The sequence below is a fragment of the Clinocottus analis genome, unplaced genomic scaffold, assembly GCF_023055335.1.
Source record: "Clinocottus analis isolate CAN_PGR_092001 unplaced genomic scaffold, fCliAna1.0.p SCAF_3, whole genome shotgun sequence".
Taxonomy (NCBI): Eukaryota; Metazoa; Chordata; class Actinopteri; order Perciformes; family Cottidae; genus Clinocottus; species Clinocottus analis.
The window spans coordinates 5883593-5909991 of NW_027176042.1; the positions used below are offsets into that span (position 1 = coordinate 5883593).

Genomic DNA, 26399 nt, shown 5'->3' on the forward strand with positions numbered 1-26399 from the left:
TTTTTAAGACTTCACTTGGCAGAACCAGAGACGCCACACTGACCTCTCCTTCTTAATGTACCATGCTTGGAGGACTCCTGACAGCACCATGACATCTATATCATTTTCACAAGGGTTTCCGAAAAAGTTTGGAAAAAGTGGATTATTCCAAATAATCTAAATTAAAACATACTCCTTTCTCTAATGATGAGTAAAAGCAGCAACCCTGTGTGAACAGGCTTTTTGAGCCTACCATGCGAATCCACCAGCCGGTTGTTGCACACAGGTGGAGGGGAGGAGTGGGCCGGCATCACCCCCCGCACGAGTAACCATGCGAAGCTGACCCCACGCGCCCGTGCGCACGGCCGTCGACTGTGCACACACGGACCTTCCGGCACGCGCAGCAGCCGGAGCGCTGAACCTCCAGCGGCTAAAGAGTTAACCCCCCTCCCCTCCCCTCCCCATCTCTCCCCGGTTCCCACCACCAACACCAACAGCACCACCGCGCACTGAGCGGCTGACTGGAGGTTAGTTAGGCTGTCGCGGTGCAGAGCGGAGTGTGGACGCGGCGGCGGCGGCGGGCGGCGTACAGCAGCGCACCGAACCCGAGCCAACCCCCACGGTGCAAAGCTGCCAGAAGAACCACCTGACAAAAAGAACCAGAAGCCATGTCGGAGCGGAGGAGGCTCTCTCTGTTTGACAGCGCTCAGTCTCGCTACTACTGAGCGCGCGCGCGCGCGCGAGTAAACTGGGAGAGAGGGGCTGCTTTCTTCTTCTTCTTCTTCTTCTTCTTCTCCTTCTTCTGGCTTGTAGTGTGGGTATCGCCTCCCCGATGGACGGGCAACGGGGGTTTTACGAGATGGAGAACCCGGCGGAGAACCCCAGCAAGGCGGCGGAGTACCTCACGGAGCTGAACAAGATCATCGAGACGCAGCAGGGGCTGCTCGAGAAGCAGCGGGTCCGGATCGAGGAGCTGGAGCTCCAGGTGACGGACCTCTGCAAGGAGAACGTGTGCCTGAAGGACCAGCACCAGCGGCACCTGGCCACCTGCAGGCTCCAGCAGGGCAACCACTCCGCCCTGGTAGCCATCAAGGAGAACGCGGCGCAGGAAAAGTAAGTTCTCAACACCCCCCATGTGTGCCCACATGTGTCCAAAACGCAGGGACGCTGACACCCGACACTTGTTTTGCCCCCCCGCGTGCGTTCTGTGTTACCAGCGACCACGCAAACTGCCGTGGAGAGCACACTTCTCTGCCACTTTGTCACGCACTCTTAATTATCCGTGTAATCCCTCATACATCGCCAGGGATCGTTTCAGGCTCTCTCTCTCTCTCTCTCTCTCTCTCTCTCTCTCTCTCTCTCTCTCGCTCTCTCTCTCTCTCTCTCTCTCGCGCGCGCGCACGCTTTGCACGCGTATTGCGTAATATGGATCCCCCCCAAGGCTGTAGATTAAACACCACGAACGTCAGATTTCTTTTAAAGTGTACATCACACCGTGGCGGTGGGTGTGGCGTTGTTGCTGTTGTTTATTGTGTTGTTTCTTGTGTTGTGTCCAGAGAGGTTGCTATGGTTTTGTCGTAAAGACACAGCTTTACGCATCGTGTTGGGGCCGCTGGATGGAGCACAGCTGAGAGTACAAATGGACAAATGTGTTGATTACATTTTTCTAACGTATTCATTTTCATTCGAAGCGGCGTAGTTGCGTTGGAAAGCTGCTACTATCGCAATGCATCCAGAAGTGCTCCATGGAAGGCTGCACCACACAATTTGAGGTTAAATAATACAATAGTAATACACAAACGGAAGTACCCGTGCGTGCTGTATCATTGAAACAAACGCAGTTCTGTTTCACTGCAACAGAATATTCCAAAGCTCTTGCATCACGTGGGGTCCTCGTTGTTGTGTAATGTTCTTATAAGCCACAGCAAAACTGCGCGCTTTTAACAGCTTAACACATTCTGAGGTCACTCTGCATGCAGCACCTATGATCACATTGCAGGTCCGGATCGTGGTCAAATGATGTCATTTAAAGAAGGTTTTGTTGAACTTTCGTCCGACACACATCATTAAGCAGCAGTCATGCCATTCAGGATGAAATCCCAATATGTGTATCAGAGTATATATGGATTTATCCCAAGCCCCCCCCCCCCCCAGGACGAGGGGTGTGGAGATATGCAGGTTATTGACAACTACCGCGATGTTTCCTGCTATAATTAACCCCTGCGCCTCTTAAAGGTACAGTACAGATGGAACAATTCTGATGTTTTACGTTTCTTTTTTGGCTCAGTCTTTTGGTTGTGATGTTATGATCACTAACTCGTGGTAACCAGGTGGGAGTATCTACATATTTGAGAGAATGAAGAAAAACATCTACGTTAAAAACAATGCTGGTGCAAGAGACGAATAAACAACGCGGAAATGCAAAATACTCGCCTGCGGATGTTATGTGTCAAGGACTTTTGTTGCGAAAGGTAATGTAAGGAGTTTGAAAGTGAAATATGTGTATAATGTTAGTAATTATGTTTAGTTAAGTTGTTGTTTTTAAACCTTTACAAATATGGGCGTCAACTTGTTCCGAGCTACGTGATTGATTGATGACCCGCACTGAAAGCTCTAAAAAATCAATGCTCGTTTTTTTGCTGCGTAATATTTGCATTCAATGTAAAAGTATTCATAGGAAAATATAATAATATTGTATTAATCACAAGAAAAATCTATTTTAAGCGTTGTTATTTTCTTCCAATTTTTCGTAGAAATGTCAATGATATCGTTAAATTCCTTTGGCCTCCAACAACATGTAGTGAAAACTGACATCGTTATGACGTGTTATGTCGCTGTCAGTTGAATCTCTAAATCTAGACGTCGGTCAGAAGACATCAACTTCAAGATGTCGTCTCGGACTTGAAGTTTTGACTGGCAGTTTTCAGTATTACCTGACATTTTATTGACTATAAGAACTTTAATGCCCTTTCTAATCTCCCAGAACCCAAGAGGACTTCTTCAAGTTGCAAATTTTGTCCGACCAACACTATAGCACACCAATATATTCACTTTACAACGATAGACAATTAAGAAAAGAAGTAACACAATAGGAAAATCTTTATAAATCACTATATGTAAGTATAATTATATAAGTATAATTATATAGTACAAGCGGCATGTACTGCCATGAGGTGATAAAGTCATTTTTTTCAAACTCAGAGAATATTGTTATTTTTGTCTCGTAAATTTATGACTCCATTCTCGTAAACTCTGAGGTTTCTCCTGCCTGCCTTCTCTTTCTCTCCCCCCTACAATGGCCCAACAATACGACGTCGTACTCCAGAACCAATTTCATGTATACAATCAGTGTGCCTTGAAAAATGAATGTACTTTATCACATTGTGTCAAAAACACACAACGCTGCTGTTGCCGCAAAACTGTCCTGATCATCGATTTTTAACATCGCCTTCGATGGTCCGATACAGCCTGAGATATTAAGAGGGATGAAGAGAAACCAATACGCAATAGTCCTCTCTCCCTTTCTGGTGAAGGGACGTCACAACATCCGGTTGAAAGGTCGGACAAACCGTCGCAGACAAATCAAGCAGCGAAGCGACAGGGAGAGATTCATGGTGTTGAAAGTCCATGTATCTTTTGTTTGGTCTATTCAGCAAGGCCTGACACGACTTCATCATCGTCATCACCATCACAGCGCACAGGTTTTCATAAACCTTCTCCTCGGCAAAGCTGCACCTACAATCCTTATGTTCATTTTTCACTGTGAGACCTTGGAAAAAAGAAGAAGAAAGAAAAACCCTCATGACATCATTATTATGTTTGCTTACTCATGGTTTTAAACTATAAATAGTTATCTGTGTGGAGCAGAGGTCGGAGCTCATCTCTCCCTGGAGGCTCCGCCCCTTTTGCGACCCTTCAACAGCTGAGTGAACAGGTTCAATTCCCCCTCCCACCCGACGCAGTTCATGTCCTTGCTGCAAATATATATTTTGTTTAGTGAAGAGCACTTTCTCTGCACACTCACACACACACACACACATACACACACACACACACACACACACACACACACACACGCACACACAGCTGAGAGGGAGTCCTGTCTCTTGTGTTCTGTCAACAGTTGGGCCACGTCAGCTGTTCTTTCCCTGTTGACCGCAGTCAGCAGCAACACAGTCCCCGGCCTTGACTGGAGGGCCAATGGGGGAGCTCTGTTCCTCCCAGGCCCTCTGACACACACACACACACACACACACACACACACACACACACACACACACATTAAAATGCAAGTTTATCACTGCCACGCACTAAAACGGGTCACCCTCAAGGTAATGAGTGAGTGAGGCCTCTCAGAGATTTCTCAGCAGATTCCGGAGCTGAGTGTTTCTGCCTCGTTGGAGGCGGGAGCGCGTCGTTCCCAGCGCAGCGGGCTCCACGAGCTAATCCACTGTGGCGGGGCCGCCCGCTCTGTGTTTACTCTGTGCTTTTTATTTGGCTGGTAAAGTTCACACAACTCGCGCAGCTCTTATCGCGGTCACACGGCATGTGTGCGGTGGGCGATACGAGGCCTGGAACAGCGGGACGTAAAAGACTGCTTTTGGCAGTTCGGAGAACATTTCCGTCACGAGCGTTCAGGTTTACGGAGTTGCATGCGGCTACGCTAAACAACCACCCTGATATTCTGAAAGGCCTGTCAAAGGTCAATGACATCAAATCAAATCTATTTAGGGAGGCCCAGGACAAAGGTTTCTATGGACTATGACTGCACAATCATTTTAAAATATTGACATTGAAATATCAACTATAGTACAGTTTTTGTTTCGTATCATGCGGCATGAAAAGTAACAGCATGACATCTATGGGGACTATTCACTTGCTTTGCTCAAAGGCATCTGGCAAATTATGACAGTATGTTTGGTATGCCAGCAAATTTTGTGATGTCAAATAACAATCTTTTGTGGCACAAATTGTCCTCTCGGTACCTGGCTGCTGCCTAAAGACAAGGCTCGGTTCCCAACCAGGTAAACTGAAGAAGTGGACATCTCAGGTTTACTGTCCAATGACCAATTGTGTGAGAATTTGAACCGCCAAAGTACAATGTCAAGTCCCGGCAGACTTATTATAACTTATGTTGTATGATGGTGAGTGAAAAAAATATTGTGGATATTTATTTATCAAATTTGTGCAACCTGAATGAAGTAGTTCATCCAACACAGGAGTACTGATTACCTTTTGCATGTCTGGGCTTCCATGAAAGTTGTTATTCAGGAATAGTTTCAGTACATGATGGAGGCTCAGAAGGTGCATATTGACTGCTAATGTTTACTTATTGGTTGAGTAAATAATGACAGTTCCGTTCTTTTAACCCAAGCGTTGACTTATTTGTACCTTCCTTATTTATTCTACCCAAACCGAAACGTAATTTGCCGCGTAATGTCCGTTCTTCCGTACTTGCGCACTTCCGTAACGCCACTTACATACTTACTCTAACCAAACCGACAAAATATTTCTCTGAACCAAGTAGTCTTGTTGACTCAACACTGTAGGGATTTGTGCTGCTGCACTGATCGCTCGTGTTGCTCGACATTTGTAGGAAAACGCACAAAAAAAAGAAGAAAATAACGTTGAGGATGAGGATACGCGGATTAAACTCTCACTCCTCGATCTGGCAGCTGTCCGTCGCGTCACACGTACTGACACACACAGAACGAACAAACTGCCATCGGTCACACATCCAAACCAAAAGCTGCCGTTCTGAACATATTTATTTCAGACATGTGCTCGGGGCTTCATCAGTTCAGCGTGCTCATGTGTGTGAGTGCGCGTGTTTGGGTGTGTGTGTGTGTGTGTGTGTGCTGCAGGAAATAACAGTGCGCTGGTCAGCTGCTCACAACGTGTAGCGAATCAGGAGTCCAAAAAGTGAACGCTGCCAGAGGACGTATGAAAATCGGTCGAGAATATAGCGAAGTTTCGACTCTTGCACACGCCACAGTTGCTGTGGGCCAGCTGTGAAATATGCACTGTTTGTGATGCATTTAAGGCCAAAGCTAGAAATACATTTCACACAAGAGAACACTGTATGTTTTGAGGCCTGAGGGTGGTCTTGACAGGCTGCCTTATAAATGCAGAAGATGAGAAGAATAAATAAACTTTCAAAAGGAGAACACATTTTGAAATAAAATATTCATAGGGCTGTTGGAGGTGAGGAAAAAAAAATCAGAGAGAGAGATCTGCGATATTATCTGATTCCGTGCCTGTTTATTATCGATGGGTAACGTCCTGTATACTACGTGTTGCTCGCTGTTCCGGTTTTTTAAATATGTTATGAGGTCAAAATTGCAAGGTAGTCACTTGGAAGCTGCACATGGGAAGGTGAAGAATGGTGTGATTTATCACACAGCGTTGCCAGGCGTTGGGAGGACGGGATGCTAATGAGAAATTGATGTATCGCCAAATCCAAAGTGATGACATAAACAACAACGGCAGCTCCGCGGCTGCATCGAATGAATGCGGGATAACACAGATCCTGTATGTGCATCTTCTTTCAAAGCTACCGCGAGGAGCTTTTTAACTGCTTACAAAACTGTCAGTTTGATGCCGGAGCCTCCAAATGACCCCCCGTCAGTAAACAAGACCATCCGGGAGAAGATTGGCTATTTTTTATATGTTTATTCTTCGCGCATGTCATCGGTGCCGACGGGTTTGATTCCGACAGAATCGGACGGGATCACGCAGGTCCACCAGAAACTACTCAGCTCAGACTCCATTGGAGACCCCAGGCTGCATCGCTCGGCCTGCTGGAGCCAAGAACCAGAACCAGGGCTGTCAGGGCTGCGCTGCAGTAAAATGAGATGTTTTCAAAAGGGTGCTTGAAAACACTTCTGTCCACAGGGCCCGCCATAATCGGCACAAAATGAAAGTTCCTCGTAGCGGCTTTGTTCCAAAAGTCGCAAACTTTTCTCTTTCCGATTGCTTTGTTATCCGATTTTGCCCCCCGGTGTGAGATCATAATGGGAGATTGAAAGTTAATTATCCTCCACACAAAAACATATTTTGCCTCTCATAATATCATCATTGCGGCTTTCAAAAGTCAGTCGGATATGATTTCCAATTAAAAAGTGCTTGTTTTTTTTTGACGACAATAACCACAAGCGGCAATGGTTGAACCTCCACACAAGTCGGCATTCACTTTGACCATTTTTCAGCAATGCAGCGCAGACACATCTCTATCCGGTATTTACTATGTCGATTTTATTTGCATTCCTTGAAACCTAACCAAATGGAATTTCATGCGATATGTAATTCTTGCTCTTTTCGCATTCAGAGAATCCCGCTGCCATGCAAGCTGATGACGCTTCGGCTTTCAACTAACTCCAGTGTCGAGCCTTTTGCATCATCTTGAGCTGAAGCAACTGAAGCGACACCTGAATCAGGACACACAGGAAATAAATGATGTATTTGACTGATGAGTCCTGATGTTGCACAGACGTCGCATCACTTTTTTGCTGAGTTAGTAGAACGCTGATAGAATAGATGTGTTGAGGAAGAAGCGACATATCTGTAACATTTGGAAACATTGTGGCGAAACTGCCCTGCGCTTAAAGGAATGGACTTCCCCTGTCAGATTCTACAATCCAAATAGGATTTGAATAAGTTTTGACTTGTGCCTTGCAATATTATATCAGATCCTCCTGAGAGTGGGCCACGGGCTCTGCGCTGAGTCATGCTTATTGATAATCTGGTGGTGGAGCGGGAGCATGGGATACTGTGTACTGGAGCAGAATGGTACAAATTAGAATTAATGTTCTTGAACGCTTGCCAAGAAATTGTTGATCTATGAGGCAAGAGTTTAAAGGTACCCTGAGGTTTCATTGGAAACAGACATACATATGCCACATTGTGTATGTTGTGCATCTTTAAAAGTTCTCGAAATCGATATTCAAAGCATTAATATGGCAGCAAACAACTATTAGCTATGTAAAGATACAGAGGACTCATGTATATCTGGGCAGAGAATATAGTTGCTATCAGTTTGTCAGAGTGTCATGTGCATTTTAGCGCATGCTAGCACTGCATGCTCTTAAAGTGTAGCGCCCATCCTCCGGTTTGCCCTCAGCTTGATATCGTCAGCTCTGTCAGCGCTGCTAGTGTCGTTAGCATCGTTAGTCATGTCAGGGCTGTTGCACTGTTACCGCCGTTAGCACTGTGAGCTGCGAGCCGCTGGCTTAGCCGTCGCCATGTTGAGAGCCGTGTGGAGGCAATAGGTATGTTCTGAGCTTTGGTCTGGCACCTTTATAGCCCAGCAAACACACCAAATGCGTTACTTGCTTATAGTTCTGTTTTGGTGTGTCGCTGCCTCTGACGGCACTTTAGAACCAAAAACTATCACTTTGCATTTTAGTCGGCAGATTTGCCAATCTGCTGTAACCTGCACTGAGTTTGTTGTAATGTTATTTGAGGGGTATTTGACAGGATGCAGCTGACTGTCGTCTTGACTGACACCTTGCTGGGATAGAAATACAACTGCACTGCAAAGCACTTCTTCTTGCTTTCCATTCACAGTCAAATTGGACAAAGTTAGGGCTGCCGTTAACGTCACTCTCTAAATCTGCAGATCATGTTTTTTAATTTATCGCCTTCTCAGAAAATGGAAAACATGCTCGAAATTTCTGAACGTCAAGGGTGGCTTTTCATCTGACCGCCAGCCCAAAACCCAAAGATATTTAGTTTCTACTCTGTGACAAATTATGACAAAGAAAAGTGCAATTTTTTAAGAAACCCAAACTTGAGAAAATGTGAAGTTTGATATGATATGTATGTTGACTTCGAATTTCAAACATCAAGCTTACTCTACCGCTTCTCTCTATTTTGGTAAAACCCTTAAGGACATTGCAGTGGCATTCAGTGTGAACACCTGTGTTGCAGTAGGAGTTTTAAAACAGTCTTGAGGTAATGTGACGGACAAGATTATTAAAACTGCTCAGTATCTTCCCAGCTGAATGAGGCATTTGAATATTAAACTGAAGATGTTCTCCTCGCAGTGACAGAGTCTATGACTCCATGACCCACAACTTGTTTATTGTTTTTCAGCATCACTGGGGTTTAGAACAATGTAAGGAATTAGAAGCACGCAGCCAATTTAAATTGTTAAATTGCAACAATCTTTGCTTAGTTTTTTTGCTAAACAGGCTAGAACAGCATATGGAAACGAGAAATATATTATTATTATTATTTTTTTTTTCTCAGCCAGGCGTAGCCTGAAGAGATTATGTGTTCGGTCATGTGTGCATATATCTGTTTGTCTGTGTGTGTCTGCCCGTGGCTTATCTCAAGTAATACTGAACTCCTCAGTCTAGTATTTGTTGTGCTCATTTATAACCATCTCACGGTTGTAGTGATTTAACACTTTTTTAAAAACACATGTTACTAGCGTAATGTACCGTTACTGACTGCTCGCTCGCCTCCAGGCATAGCGCCCCACGGGATCAATAACTGCTTCAGACGTCTGAGTGCTAAAACACGACCGATACGCTGGACGTCTAGACGGGGGGCAATTGTGGTTTGTATTAATTCAAGCAAACATTACAGTAATGGTCGTTGCAGACACACCTGGAAGAGATCTGCACTCTTCTGAGAGCACTTTTCTTGTTAAATACTTATTTTGTTGTGAAACTGGGTCACGATTGGTAAGCATTGCAACTGCTCCATGCTGACGACAGTGTCTTCAGCAAGAGATTACACTCCTTTTCGGTGCCATTTCTACCGTTTCATAATCATAAAAATAATTCTGTGCTCCCATTCAAACTTGAAGCTTGTGAGACACTGCCTGCTTCGTCTCAAGCAGTTATTGATTGTTTAGGCACAATGGGTCTCGAGTGAGATTTGTTGCTAGTGGTAAGTCGTCAGCTGTCAAAATGGAACTGTTTTTTGGGTTAAACTGCTCCGTGCACATTATCAAATACCTTTTGTAAAGTCCCAACATCTCTAGTGGATCTTGTCACATGAATTGTAGGAGTCTCATTCTTCCTTAATATTTAATCAATAATTAAATCAATCATTAATAAAACCAGGGCCTTCAGTATTTGGACTGTTTGCAAAAGCTTTTTTTCAGTAACCAGTTTTCTGTTCAGTTGTCAAGCCAATTGAAGCTTTTCCATCAACTGGTTTGGAGAGAATGAATTCAGCTCCAGTGTAGTTTGGTTAGACGCTGTCCCTATCGGCTATACACAAGGCTGTAATCCGCCAGTAAACGTAGAAGTAGAGATTACGAACCGTAAACAAAAAACTTTTGGCTTGGTCATGCAACTCATGTAACAATTGATTCGGAATAAAAATATAATATAAATATACAACAGAGAAGACACAAACAGCAGATCAGTCACGTGAGTTAAAGGTTCAAAAGGTAGGCAAAGACGTTTCCATGTCCTCTGGTGCGTCAACTCTATTTCGATAAAGACGAAAACCACAAAAAACAATTTGAAAACATTTCATATATACTTCAAAATGTGCAAAAAAAAAATCTTGAATGAAAACACGGCTAATGTGTCCAATACACATATAGCTAACGTTTTAGCATCTGATCCAACATGATATCGTTAAAGCCAGTGTCAAAGGCCTTGATCGGTACACCTTAAATAGAGGATCAGAACAAGAGCACAAATTCTTGCTTGATGCCTGATGTGTGCGTGGAAGTGCTGAAACCATAAAAATTCAGGGGGAAGAAGGACGTCTCAGCAATAAAATGCCAGTACTAAGTGGACAACCTCATCATCTTATCCCCTTTACATTTATTTTAATAGCCCAAAAGGGAAACTTAAAACTCTTTTTTTTGCCTCTATGGTTTATTAAGCACGGCTGTATTTACTGCTGTTGGCACACATTGTGCAGACCAGCGTTGGTATTCATCCTGGATGGACGAGATCAAACTATGACCCACGGGCGCCGGCCACTTCTTCAGAATCTGACCAGGTGTGTAGATGAAGGTCATCTCTCATTCAGTTGAAGACATTTCTCTGCCAGCCGCAGGACCTATCTTTTGGACCGGCTCCTCCGCTGCCAATCCATTAATGTCACAGTGGACCTCATTGTGGAACAGCCTGGAATTTCAATTTTCACCCACTTTTCATGCATTTTCCTCCCACTGAATGTGCGGGCAAGGATTTTTTTTCCTCAGGATCATGCGTTTAGTCATTAACATGATAACTGCTGCGGGGGGTATTTTGTGGAGGACGTGATATACACAAAGCGATAAACACAACAAATGAAGGAACCGCTGTCGGTTCTACATGGTGATGAGTGCGTGTTGAGGCTTTTACACAGACATATGCTAATGTTCTCCTCCTCCCCTCCACCTACCCCTCCACCCCCCCTTCTTCCTGTTTCTCACCTCTCCTGTGAGAGAAACAAGCTCTCTTTTTTCCTCATGTTTTGAACTGCGATTAAATGGAGTCAGCGCTGCTGTCATCTGCTGAACAGTCGGTATGTTTAATGATCGTTTCTGTTGACTCTCCGTCTCAGAGCACCATCAGCCTCGGATGTCGGTCTGCCAGAGGCCTGCAATGGTAGAGGCTTTAGATTCATTACACACACACACACACACACACACACACACACACACATTATTTGACAATAAACCTCTTGCAGGTAGGCAAGTGGATGGTTTGGTGCGCCTTACGCTGCCTCCCCCTTACAACAGCTTAGCAGTGCTCTAAAATGCAGCCTTCTCTTGAATGTGAATGCGCAACAAAGAAGATGGATTGGCTTTTTCATTTGCAAAGCAGCTTCTCGTGTTCAGCAGGCACTGGCTGCCACTTCCACCACTTTAAATGGCAAACGTCGCAGGTGGTGGGTCGCGTCGGCTGGTGGGTCGCATCAGCTGTTGCTAATTAACGATAATTTTGTGATTAATTGACGCCGAAGCTAAATTAAACATGGCTGCTGATGGGGGTTATTTGTCTGTTTTCTGCCTAAGGTGTTTTGTAAGGCAAGAAGCTCCTGTCTGTAACACAAACACACAACCGGATGGGGCTGTCTGTAGTTCCAACGGTGATTGCGTCTTCTCTCAAGCTGATTGTGTCGCATCACTGATAATATATCAATAATTTAATCAAATAAACCTTTGAACCAGAGTCTTTTAGATCATGTAGGTTGTGATAACAAGTCAAACATTTGGGTTAATACAAGCAGCAAGCTGAAAACTTGCATTCTCTCTAATGGCCATCAGGAGGCAACTCCTCCGAAATCAAATTATATAAGTATGAGAGAGTAGTCTGTTTTTCAGCTTATAACTTTCACCGTTCCCTCGTGTTTTTTTAGTGTTTATGAGTGTTAATTGTAACACTTTGGTTGCCTAAAAAATGTCTTCTTCTACCTGTATTTGTTATCTCTGGTTGCAAAAAAAACAAGATGGCGAGGGCTCGGCTTCAAAATGGTAGTCCACAAACCAATGGGTGACTTTACTGTGACTACTTCCACTTCTTGTTTAGCTACAATTTACAGATAACTATAAACATTGGACCAGACTTGGCATCAGCAGTTAATAAGGAACTTGGATCTGGATCTTGAAAAAACTTGATCATGTTTTGATAACAAGATATTGCTATTTTGGGTACTGGCTTTTTCTGATCATAGGTCAGCTGTGTACTACAGGTCCCTATTTTCAAATTATTTGGAATATGCTTCCTAGATTAGCCATGTATTATGTTCTACCTACACTGCAAGTGAAATGTGTAATCGCACACAATTAGACAATAGACTACAACAGGAAGAGCCGGCCGGCCAGCTGCTGATGGCTTGCTCTCTGTCTGATGAAGCCGCTGCAGACTGTACCGTCTGCACCAAAAACTGACAAAAGTGTGACAAATGAGGAGCATGGCAAGACTGTCGCATACTAGAATGTGCATTTTTGAGTTGACACTCAGATATTCGTGATCCAGTCAAGAATATCTGAAGGTGAGGTGTAAACGAGCTCTATGAAGACTGAAGAACACCTGCAGGTCCGTTGTTGAATCGCTCTGAGATATTATGAGCCTTTCATCTTGACATTTTTAATCAGTGTGTTATGAAAGCCTTGGTCTGAACACTGTTCTGATTTTCCTGCTTAAAGAAAGACACCGTGTATCAAGGTCTTTTTGTCCTACCAGCGGCATGTCTCGACTGCGCTGGCGACATTTTGTCCATCCGGCTATCCCTTCTTGTGAACGGGATATCTTCGGAATGCCTTTAGAGGATTTTCTTCAAATTTGGCACAAACGTCCACCCGGACGCAATGAAGGATGAAATTATCAAAATTTGGCGGTCAAAGGTCACCGTGCCCTCATGCCCCTCCCATTCTCATGAAGAAGATATCTCAGGAACGCCTTGAGCGAATTTCTTTCAAATTTGGCTCAAATGTCCTCTTTGACTAAAGTGACTGTGACCTCACAAACAACACTCGTATGCAAATTAATGACAACTTCACAAATGTCTAATAGGATAAAATGTGATGAAGAGATAACATTTCTGACAATTATGGATGTAAAAACTGCAACTTGACTGGTTAGCAGAGGCATACAACCTTGAGGTGGTACTTCTAATAAGATATTAAACATCAGCTTTAAGTGCCGCTATGTCCATATAGCGACTGACTGACGTTTGAAATGGTTTTGTTTGTCTTTCTCTTTCATTTCAGTTTATCATGAATGTGTATCCCAACCGTACATAGATAGGAGTTTGTTGGGTTACTGTTGTGATCAAGCATAACGTCAGCAATCTTTGTGAAACCCAGCAGCACAGGAGAGCTGTTATCTTGTGAAGCCAGATGGCTGAATTTTTAAGGGGGATGATAAAAAAAAAATCTGCCTTTTTTTCCTCCTTTTTCTTCAAAGTGAAATATTGACTCTGCAACCTCGCATACATTCATTTTTTGTAACCTATTGCCTGCTTATAGTGCAAAAGTAAAAAGCTTTTCCAAATTTCTTTCACAGCCAAAAATGCACACAAAAGTTGTTCTTTTGGCAACAATAAAATAAACTATTTCTTTGGAGCCCAACAGTGTGCCGACCTCCTTTGAGCTAAAATGTTCCAAATAGTTGTGATACCTACACAGTTTGTGCTTGGGGCCAAAAGCATCCCCCTGGCAATGGAGTCAATACGGATACTTTGACGGCACAGAGAGATGAGATCCATTTCATTCCACATCATCCACCAGACTGAAGACTAGAGCTGCTCTGGAGGCAAAGATTTTCCACTCGGCTTATACTAAGGTCTTGTGGATTTTCTCAGGCTTTACCAGAGGTGGAGTATTTGGTAAACAATGGTACAAATGACAACCGCCCAACAAGCTCCTTTTAACTCTCGGGGCATCAAACACATACACATATAATTTGTAGCTATAAGACTGGTAATTGTTCGTCTAAGTATCAAACAGTCTGAGTTGTCCTCGTGGCTGAATAGGTCATCCTTTCAAGCAGCTTAGTACGACCTATTTTTAGGTTTATTTTTGGGTAACAAAGTCTGTGTTGGGAGAGGGTCGAGCGGATGAATGAGTCAAACAATCACAAGACTTTAACCCAGGAGGCCAATGCTCATGTCCCGTGTGATAGCAAAAGTCAACAAATTGACTTATTTTAAGTTATCTACGCTACTACATTAGTATGTAACCAGCTCCTGTACGTACAAACATCATTATTTTAACCCAAAAGCACCAGTTTTGTTGCTTGAACCAAGCCCAGATTGTTCTGTTTTACAACGTTTTGAATGTCTTGAAAAGGTTTTTGAAAAATGAAAAAGTATTTCCAATTATGTATCCCCGAGAGGAGACCATGAATGCCTGTACCTACTGTTGTCTCATAGTATCAGGATACTTCACGGTGTGAGTGAAAACTTTGATCCGCTGGATGAAAACATACATCAAGCAGTTGTTGAGGTACATCAGTCTGGACCAAAGGGCCGGACAGACTGATTGCAATCCCTGGCGTTCTGCCAATAGTGTGGCTAAAACCAAACTGCACTCACTAAGATGATCATCATGACGATACTGGAGATTCACACTCCATCAAACCAACGATCCATTTTCCAGTCACCAAGGTCATGGCTCACATTTCGCCAACATCTCCATCGAACGGAGGTGTGAAGAAACAGCAGCCTCGCGTATCCAGACTGATGCTGTCTAACCTGAGTGACCTCGCCTCCACTGCTTGTGGAGGATTTTCTTTCATTCTCTTGATACCCGCTTCATTTTACAGAAATGTTCACTTTTGGAACGGCAAGATATTAAATCTATTTATTTTTCTTGCATGGAAACATATACAGTTACATCACATAACTCATCAGCTTCATGAATGCACAGGAATTACAGCTTCATGTTTGGTGTTGCTGGTCTTCACTTCGTCTGTGATACGCATAGCGAAAGGTAACACCAATGAAAATGTTTCCGAAAAGTGCATTTTAAAAAATTGGATGGCATCAAACCAAATGTTGTCAATCAAACTAAATTGTATACTTGAATATATTTTAATTCTATTTATTTTACAATAATAACAATAATTTTAGTTCAACTAAAAGTGTCAAATGAAAAACTGTTAACTGAACAGAGACAGTGGACTTTCTATTCTAGATCTTCAGGAAGTCAAGCGTCATCAGTGTTATATTTATTGCAAGATATAATATGTTTGTTGTGCCCAAGAAACCCTTCTGTTATTTTATGTTTTATGTTGTATTTGTGTTCAGGGTTTTGATGTAATTGAGATAAAAACATTATAGTTACATATACATTATTCAAATAGATTTCAAATAGTAGAAAAACATGTATATTACTTTATAATTGAACCACTTGACTTGAGTATTGGACCCATCATGATGGTGCTTTGAATTCTATAAAATGATTTTTTTAAGCTCAGGCTGCCACAAGAAGAGTTAGTTGTTACAATTTTTTTTTATTTAAAATAAAACCTTTTTAAAGTGTGCTATGTCCGTAAAGACAGAGCGATGACGTTTGCATAGAATGACCATGTGACGGGTGAATCCAGAGCTCTGTTTGGTCGCTGAGCCCTCTCTTCAAAGCCACATTTAAATGCTATGGTAAACGTGTTTGCATAGCAGTGACCTTTGGGTGCTCCGCTGTTGAGACTCTGCAGTGCGGTGGTGCACCCAGTGGCTCATGAGGTTTTTAAAACGTGAGTGACGCAACAAAGAAGATTTGCATTATTTTTCAGTAAAATCCAACAAGCGAACAAACAACCAGTTGAAATGAGCAGTAACAAAATGCTTTATCACCTCATAAAAGTCGGTGGTGTTTGGGTTGTCCAACGTTACCAGATATGGAGCGTTTTAGCGAGAAAGAGTCACTTTGGAATCCCATAAAGCTCCAAAGTCTGGTCAAATTCTTTCATTGTTGGAATTTGTGATCGTTGAGTGTTTTTCGTTGCTATAAAATTACAATTTGAAATACATTATTCTATCATTGTCACCATTTCCCCCCAAAATGTAATAGCATTTCATTCTTTAAAAGAAAATCAGATAATACACGACTTAAATCTGAAATGCAGAAAATATTTCAAGGCTTTACTGTTTGAAATCCAGAAATAAGTACATTTTTCTAACTAGACATTTTCTTGATGAACATTTTTCTTTTAAATTCCACTGTTTTGGTTCCACCATCCTTTAGATTGACAGAACGTGCTGAGTGGCATTAAAAATACAGGAACCGAAAGACAATAATGAAGCATGAGAACATTTAAAAAAAAAAATTTTTCATTCCATCTGTATATTTTTATACATTTGATTCCATCTGTGTATTTTATTCCATCTGTATATTTTAATATATTTGATTCCATCTGTATATTTTATTCTATCTGTATATTTTTATTCCATCCGTAAATTCAACATTCTTCTTTTTTACTGCACATTTTTTTCTTAAATCTTTAATCTGTTTATTACCATTCAACTGTTTATTTATATTACTTGTTTCTTTTATTTTATTACTTCTTACTTGTGAGCAGTGCTGTAATCCTGTAATTTCCCCACTGAGGGACTAATAAAGGATTATCTTATTTTATTTTGGATTCATGTTTTAATTTAACATGAGCTTCAGGATAGGTGTGCAGGTAGTTTGGATTTCTCCCCTTTAAAATCAATACAGTTCCAGGGCTAAATATTTGGTTTTAGGACAGCTTTGGTGAAGGTTCAAGTACAAACTTAAACCCCTGCAAATGCCTGCGGATCCTGTCGCACCACAGCAGGTGTTAGAATACAAACAGATATAACATTTCAGGTGAGATAAGCAAAGACATCGTTGTTAATATTACTACATATATATATATATATATATATATATATATATATATATATATATATATATATATATATATATATATATATATATATATATAGCCTGAACCTGAATTATACAATATTTTACTCCTAAAAACATGCAGGAATCTTTCATGGCTGTTGACAGTATTTTCTGATTCATAAAGTGATTAAAAAAAAAACCAGAGGTAACCAAAACCTCCTCTGTAATGTGTCAACAAAAGGAAACAAGAATTTAAACTCTGGCTTTATCTAACAATCACATTTGTTTTCTGGAAATTTATGTAAATTAGTGCATATTTAATAATAATGATATCTTATTTGCGTATTTCAAAATTCATTTGCAAAAAACCTTAATAGAAAAAATAATTGTCATAATGTAAGTAATCAACTGGGAAGGTGTCATGCTGATATCTATTTGTTAATTATATTACCCTATTCTCCTGTAGCGTCTCCCCTTGAGACTAGCATTTTGTTTGCTCCACTAAAAAACACTCCTAATGCCTCGTTGTGGAGCGGGAAGAAGTTATTTCATGCTTCGAACACTCGGCAGCCTGTCAAAACACCGCACTCTGGTCTCACAGGAAAGGGAGTGATATTTTGAATCAGTCATGAATGATCAGTTGTGAAGCTCATCATTAAAATGACATTACAGTGAAGTATATACATTCATGCCCCCTCATTTAAACATAGCATACAGTGTAGAAATGAATCGATTGCAAATGGTGTCTTTGCCGCGGGGCCCTCGGGCCTGCTGGGCCCGTAGTGGGTCAGTAAACTGAACCGGAGGCGCAGACATGTGGGAGGTGAAGAGGGCCGAGATCTCAGCTCCGATCTGTCCTCCGCCTGCATGTTCGATGTTCTGCTCCACAGACGCGGCTGAAGGGCCTTTTAAGCAACGCGTCACCTCTGAAGCGTGACAGGCCTCTTCTGTACTGTGACGCAAGGCCCACCCACAGCGAAACAGAGGTTTTATTAAACGTTGCAGATTGATTGACGGACGGATGTCATGATATTATTGGTTGAAATTAGCTCGCCCTAGCGTGCGTTAGCACACATATTATTTTCTCACTGGAAGAAAAGATGATTACATTTTATCTTATAAGAAATAAATCGATTTTTTTCAACTTTTTCCATAAATTGTTGAATAGGTGCACGATGGCTAGGGAAGGGATCTAAAAGAGTTAGGGACTTTGATGGAGCAAATAATCTCACTATCCAAAATACTTTTTTTTGCTTTTGTAGCTGAGACGTCTTAGAACCGACGAGCAGAAAATGTGAGTGGGTTGCCGGGGTTAATTTGTGAGTCGGCAGTATCGATCGGCAACCCTATCAACTCCCAACAGATGCATTGTGGTTATTCTGTGCTGTGGGTGCACCAGAAACTGAATAGACGTTGCTTTATGGATGTGGGTGGAACTTTCGGCACTTTTCTTGTCCAATGTGTTTCAGTCACAAAACTAATTTGGTGGGAATGAGGAAAGAAAGTTGGACTTTAAAGGAGTGGGAGGACTATAAATCAATAATACCCTGATAATCAACGAGATTCTTCCAAACCAGATCTTTTTCTCTCACAGCAAAGTGCACTCATTCTGTCAAGTGGTATATAACTGGTGTCCTACAAGACACAAGATACTTCATCTATTATTGAAGTTGTTTAGTGTTCTTCTGATCAATGGAAAAAGAGATCTTCTGAAGTGTTTCCGACATTAGATTTCCTATATTTATCTCCCTTCTTCACCAAAGAAAAAGGGGCTATTTTATAGTCATAAGTGACGATATCAGATCGTGCATGTTTAAAAAAGTATCTGCCTTCATGGAGAGGTTGTTAACCTTTTTCTACAGCTGTCACTCGCTCCAGCGTTTCCCCTCCTTTCGCCCATAGTTGCCGCTGTTTAGCAGACTTGACGCCCGACAGTAAATTCCCTTATGTGACGTTGACCCTTTCCGTTACTGTGAAGCCGCTTCGAGAAGTTTGGAGTCGCACTCTGTAGTAGTAGTTCAGCATATATTTCTCAGGTGGGAACTAAGTAAGAGTTGGACGAGGGTTGGGCTGGTGTAAATATTATTTAAACCGGTTTGGTGTGGAGCGGCTTTTTGTTGGAAACGAAAATAGCTGATACCGGTGATCTCAAACTTCACTGTCACACATGCTCACTGCATCTACCTCTTCACTTTTCTCGTATGTCTTTTTAAAGGAAAACATAATATAAAGTTAAACCTGCTGTCATATTGCTTATTGTCAATGCGATACAAGCTAGATTTTGCCAAATTGTCTCACAATGCCAAATGGCTGTCCCAATTGGACGAACAAAAAACAGAAATAGATTAATCTAAAGATGTTAGAAAGTTTTCGTAGATCTAAATCTCTGAGAGAGCGTTAAATATCAAGCTAATCAGAGATGTTAACTGGTTTGGCAAAGGTCTGCAGGTGCTTAATCAAATGAGGGCGAACATCAAACCCACATAAGTGGTTTTAACTAATGCATTTTTCCTGTTTTCATCCTAAATCCAATCTACATGTCTTTGTATGACCGCGCACTCCAAACGAGTGCGTCATCCAGGCATTATATTAGCCTTCCAGGATCTGTGGCAACACATTCATGATGAGTCACCGCTCGGCCTCAATATGCAGCATGTGGTAGTTAGGCTTCTAGAAAAAGCTTCTTCGCGAGCTAATTAGGTAGAATAGCGCCCCGGCTCTTGCCCTGCGTGAAGGTAATAGCCATCCATATCGGAGAAACATGCAGGCAGCCATTCGAACATTTCAAACACTCCGCCCGAGTCCAAGGACTCTCACTCATTGATCAGCTATCTCTGGATTGTCTGCCTCTCTTTCAAGAATGCTGTAAATATCTGAAATAGATCAAGCCGTATCTATTTTGCTTAACAAAGTCGGGGAGGCATTTGTGGCCCTTTCCAAAAATTCTTCAGTTGAATGCTAAACAGCGACTGTCGACAGATTGCTTGTTTTCATCCTCTAAAGAGTTATAATTGGCATCTCCTAAAGCAGTCAGTGACGGAGGCGTTATTATAGCAAACATCTGCAGCTTGAACGTCGACCAATTCGCTCGCTTCCGGGAGTCCTGCCTCTGCCAGCTGCACCCTTACCTCCCAGAGTGAGAGAAGAGCCCGGATTTCTTCCCTCCCCGACTTCTTTGTAGGTGAAGAGGTCTTGAAGTGCGTTCTCAGGATAATGAATGCCACGTATTTGGCGAAGGGCTCCTCGCATTTTTTTCTTTTCTTCCGATGAACGGATGAACGCCATTGGCTGCCGGATTGCTGTGACTCATCTTCTCTTTTGCTTTTTTTCTAACGCTTCGCTCCCAATTAAATCTCAGTGACGGAAGAGCCGCGGTTAATACCTGTGACTATAATGGGCACACTTTGCTTTCTGATGATCCGCTTTTTCATGGAAATTACGTATACACACGAGAAAGATGCAAGCTGATTAGCATGACATCCAAACAAGCGACTGTAAATTCCATATTATGTCCCATCATTGAAGTCAGTTAGATGTGTCTTGGCCAAGGCCATGTGATTGAAATATCCTAATATATTTGAATCACTTCAATTTGTAGTACAATATGGATGGGATATTGTAACCCTTGGATTGGTTCAAATATGGTCTCTGTCATTTCATGTTCTTTTCATTGAGCTATCGCATGACTCTCGCCAGAGGACCTTTGATCCGCTGATGCTATGAGTGGTTTTGGTCTTGTGTGCACACACACACACAGCTGATGCTCTCTGTTACTGGCAGGCCGGGAATTTCATTATTTGAGGGGCAGGGCGCTTTAGCCTTTGGTGTTCGCAATTTGTTTTAAGGTCACAAAGTGCCAAATGCCAGAGCAGCAAGGCCATCAAATAAATCCATAGAAATAGTGCATTTAACTTAAGGGTTAAAGATAACATTATTTTCAATAACTACTATAACTTTAAGTCAAATATATAATATATACATAAACACTTGCATTCGTACAAGTTAGTAATTTGTAAGTAGCAATACATTTTAAAGGTCAAAAAGAGTCAAAAGTTAATACCTTCAGCACTGGAGCGATCAGATTTGTTTTAAGATCGAGAGTCACGATTTGCTATGTTTTACAGTTTTTAAACTGCATCCCGGAAAGATGAAGGCAACAGTAATTTTTTTTACGACAAAAATATAACACTGATTTGACAGCTAGACAGCAAGCGTTCACTAACGGCCTGGTTGTTCGCATTAATGTGCAGCTGTTATACTCGTTTGGCTCGTAACAAGTCAACTTTACTCGCCGGGTCAACGCGACCGTCTCTTCTCAGGAGTCATAGCCTTGGCACATCAAGATGAGTCCCATTCAACTGCAGAATCTAAAGAAAAAGTGTTGGTGTCTATATACTAAACTATATTGTCAGGAAAAGGCCGGTTTGAAAACGGCAAATTCAGCTGGGTCACCATATGCCCTGCGGCCAACGTGGCCACAGGGCATATCGTTTATTGAGGGGGCATAAGGCCAAACTGAGGCCATAGCCATTGTGGCCCCTGTGAAATTGAATAACTGCGATGCCATGACTTTAGTCCACGAAAAAGGTTGAAAGTAATGAAGATTTCTGGTTCTTCCTGACTGAAACGTGCTACAGAAATGTGTTCCCTACCAACCCATTGGGTTAAGCATTTAACCTCAAAATTGTGGATACGGCCTGAAGTGATATGGCCAGTGGCTTAAAAATAAAAATAAAAGATCTTCACATAACTTTGGACACTTGGCTACCTTTTAATGTAATTTAGGGTAAATGTTCTGTCCTTCATTTTTGTGATAATCATCAAAGGGGACAAAAGATACACACAAAATAGCAAACATCGAGCGCAACGTTAAAGGAGATGTGAATTGTGTGCTCTATAACATAATAACAAGAAGAATATGTTATTATAACTGACAATAATCATAAATCTCATTGTGTAAGTAGTTTGAAAAGCACCAATAGTTAACCCTAAAGAGTTGTCACATTATCAGGATATTATTGTGATATTTCATTTTCTCCACATTGCTTAGTTCTTTTTCTGGGACGTACGTATGATCCATGCTATTTGAACTTGGAACGCCAATACCTCAAACTCAATATAAAACACCACAGAAAACTAAAGGCATAAAGAAACCTTAAATATCCTGATGGCAATGCCATCAGTGTGTAGTACATATTATCGGTTGTCATGAATACTAGAGCATAAATATTTACCGCCACGAACAAGGAATGAGTTTCCCTTTTGTTTTGACTTGTCTGTTCCCACCTCAGCTGGTTAATTTCAGATCACAGACACGAGCTGCACCAATGACAGCCTCTTTAAGCCAAAGGTCAAGGAGCTATGCGATCACAGCTTGTCCCTGGAGGCCTTCCAATGATGGATACAAGCCCAGGACGTGTGGAATTGTGAGAAAGCCAGCCTCCCAACATCCTGGACATTTCCGACACTGCCTTTTGTGCCTTTGTGTAATTGGCCGTTGATTAATGAGTCTCAGGGTATAAAGGGAGATCTGACGACCCAAATTGCTTGTTCACTATCAATTTGTTGCAAAAAAGAAAGAGTTGTGTTTATGACGTGAAGACCTAATTTCAATTTCATCATTCATGTGAAGGTGAGTCAGGTCAGTTCTCTGCTCTTTGGTTAATCAGTCGCCTCCAACCTTTCTGTGGCTACCGTGACCTCTTGCTAGCTTGCTAGTTAGCATCAGATGCTGAAATATTAGCAAGCAACTTGCAGCATGATAAAGTGACGCATTCATTATTTAACATCTGTCTTATTAGAAACAGTCATATACAAATGCAAGGTCACACAAAACCAGCACGTCAAAGGCCCTGGTATGCTGTTTTAGATGTGTTGTTCTGATGGGAGAGCAGCGGAAAGCTTCAGGTGGCTGCATCTGCAATTTACCTATTGCAAAGTCCCGCCCCTTGAGCATTGCATCTGATACATGTTTTTAAAATGTAACGTTTCTACAAAAGAAACCCGTGGAGCTAACATTAGCAGACCGTTCATAACTAGCATTAGCAGTTATATGCTACAATAGCTACTGAAGGTATACTGAATGTAAACACATGCTACTTTGACTTTTCAATGATTATGTTTGTTCGGGATGAGCCTGTCCTGAGCAGAACCAATGAGCGATGAGCGGCGCATGCCGGTTAGATTTGTGTCCAACTTGCTCTAACGTCATGCAAACGTGGTCAACGATAATCCCACGAGAGTAAGGCGGCCTTCAATTTTATAGCTAGGCGTTGCAGTCGCTCTCCACCGATTGCATGACCTAATGCATGATGGGAAACGCCTGGGTGTCAGCACATCAGAGAGCTGATTGGCTCTTTGATTTGACAACAAACACCAGGTTTAGTAGAAAATTCTATTTTTTTGTGTCGTAATACTGAATTGGCTATTAGTCTCAGATTTAATCGAAAAACATATCTTGTGTGGTTGATAATAACAAATCTCATTCATACAATATATCAAAACAAGGAGCAGAGTTTTTCACAGGCAGACATAGAAAGAACAAAAGATGCAGGTACATGCACATTTCTACATAAATATATATTTACAAACACATGCAAATGAATCTGAACGAGGTCTGAATACTACAAGAAGCCCACCGATCGGATCTAACAGGACTGGTTCTGTGACTTCCTGTCTATTCTTTAAAGGCAACTGTCCGACTTGACCACAGTTTTTTGTCAACATCCCCTGATGCTGCCGCCTGTGCTCATCTACTTTCCGGACGAGGCGCAGTTCATCTTGAACAAACCTGTTGTAACAGTAAATAAAGACCCACCCGGCTTCTCGAGAACACCGTTTCATAATTTCATGATCCGCTGTCTAAAAGTGATGTGGTTGTTCACGTTTACACTGTGATCTAAGTTTTAGCATCTGTCTTTATCTTTTTGTTTTGTAAGGTTTGATCTCTTTGATATGTCCTTTACACACATATTGGACCCATATGTCTGCTTCTGTCTAAAAGTTGCTTTAGTTGAAGTACAACCAATAATCTAGGTCTGAACATTTCTGTAAACAGCTGTAAACACATATTGAAAATAAAAGGCGGTTTGATGTGTTGATGACCAGTTGTCTATTTCCACATTTCACAGGCGTGGAGCAACATAACCAATAATTTGGAGTCTTGTTTCTGGCCATATAACGCGTGTCCCACACGTCTCTTGAGGAAAATATCTGTCTGTCAGCTGCTAAATGCGACTCTGTTCACCAAGATGGTAGGCATTATTGTCTGCTTTTCTAGTTTCGGGACAGATAACAGAGTTTGGCACAAAACAGTAAAGCTGCAGGCCATGAAACCAAAACGACTCCTTTCACAATACATGGAGCATTAACCGATTGTTGAGAAGGAAATTGGTAAGTGAAGCATTACACGTTTACAGTCCATATTACACAAGGTGTCGAGATAATAATCTCAGCAGGTTTTGGGACTGGATGATTTTGTGGAAATGTGCCTGGGAAGCTCTGTGTAACAACATCTCAATGTTGTGACGCAAGTATTTGCATTTCATTCTATACCATGAAATGTCACAGTGGAGAGCTTGCACATATTTTATATCACAGACAGACTGTGAAAGGATATCCTTGACACCGCAGAGGAAATGAAAGAACACTAGGGCATTTCCTATGATCCGCTTGTCGCGCCCTGACGTCAAGATGAAGAGGCGTGTTATTCAATCCCCGGCCGTCAAGTTGACCTTCAATCACAGATGTGCGGCCTGGCCGTTGTCGCTGCTGTGATCTCTGCGGCTTCAACCGCACAGGTTCCCTCGCCACACCACGGGTGGCCTGCTGCAGCCACTCTGAACTGCAGTGAACTTATAAATCCGGGCCGCTGCTCCAGATTTAGGCTCGAGCTGTCAGAGGGTGGGGATTATGGCAGCACCTACGGCTCCAGTTGCATAATACTGTGTTGTTGTTGTTGTTGTTGTTGTTGATGTGGTTGTTGTTGTTAGAATGCCAAGGCCAACTCAGAAATTACATTTTTCATTGCCCTTGTCCTTTTATTCTAGGTTACAATATGCTTTGTTTAACAGAATGGGCATTGTTTAATGAGATAGCACACAAGTACAAGGATGTGTGTTTGTGTGCATGTGTGTGTGCGTGTGTGTGTGTGTGTGTGTGTGTGTGTATACACACACACACACACACACACAGATAGCGTGTATGTGATAGCTTGCTGCAAAGAGAGTGGATATATATATATATATATATATATATATATATATATATATATATATATATATATATATATATATACATATATATATATATATTATATATATATTTGCATTAGGAGGGTCTTAACACTGCCGCATTTTAAATCTCTCCCAGACGGCGCAGGTCAGACCTGGTCGTCTTACGGCTCTCCCGGTCCGGCCCGTGAGGTCAATTAAAAAATGTCAATAAATAAATAAGATGCACGTCATGAATACAATACAACAACACTGCTTTTACTTTGAAGGTGATTTACGTATGCGCGCGCCCCCGTAGCCTCACTGACAGGCAGCGTTGACAACTTGCCGACGTGAGCCGGACGTGAAAGCACATATTGTTATGTGCTTTCTGTTCTTAACGAGCAACGTTGACGCTTCGCCTCACAAATCTGTTCAATCTGGACACGGAGCCTGCAGCTGGGAGTGGACCGCCTGTGAGCGCTTTGTGAGGCTTGTTCAAGCCAACACTGAACTGGAAAATATGAAAAGCACTTATTGCTCTTGTATAAAGTTGATCAATTACTGGTCTTTAACATACATCTTTAAGGTAAGCAACAGACTGAACATGGATAAAAGAAGGAGTGGTTTGTCCCTCACAGGGACCCTTACTACTGAAGTACCAGTTCAGAAAAAAAAGAAAAAAATATTTCGACTGTGTCCCGTCATTAGCAGGTATTCCAAGCGGACAGCCATTCCCAGATTGGAGCTTTCCCTGGATGATTCAGATGAAATGGCACAAATAATAGGGCAGCTGGTTCAGTGTACATTTGTTACACACACACACACTCTCCATCTCTGACATGTATATATATATATATATATATATATATATATATATATATATATATATATATATATATATATATATATATATATATGTCCACAGTTTTTCC

General features: G+C 41.9%; 1 protein-coding gene across 1 annotated transcript in view; it reads left to right on the forward strand.

Annotated features, from left to right (window-relative positions):
• Positions 1-516: 516 nt before the first annotated feature.
• iqsec1b (IQ motif and Sec7 domain ArfGEF 1b) overlaps positions 517-26399 on the forward strand; it is a 181351-nt gene continuing 155468 nt past the window's right edge. Inside the window, exon 1 of the mRNA XM_068593981.1 lies at positions 517-1092. Within this exon, the coding sequence (XP_068450082.1) occupies positions 812-1092 (281 nt within the window). The 5' untranslated portion in view covers positions 517-811. The remainder of the gene's footprint in view (positions 1093-26399) is intronic.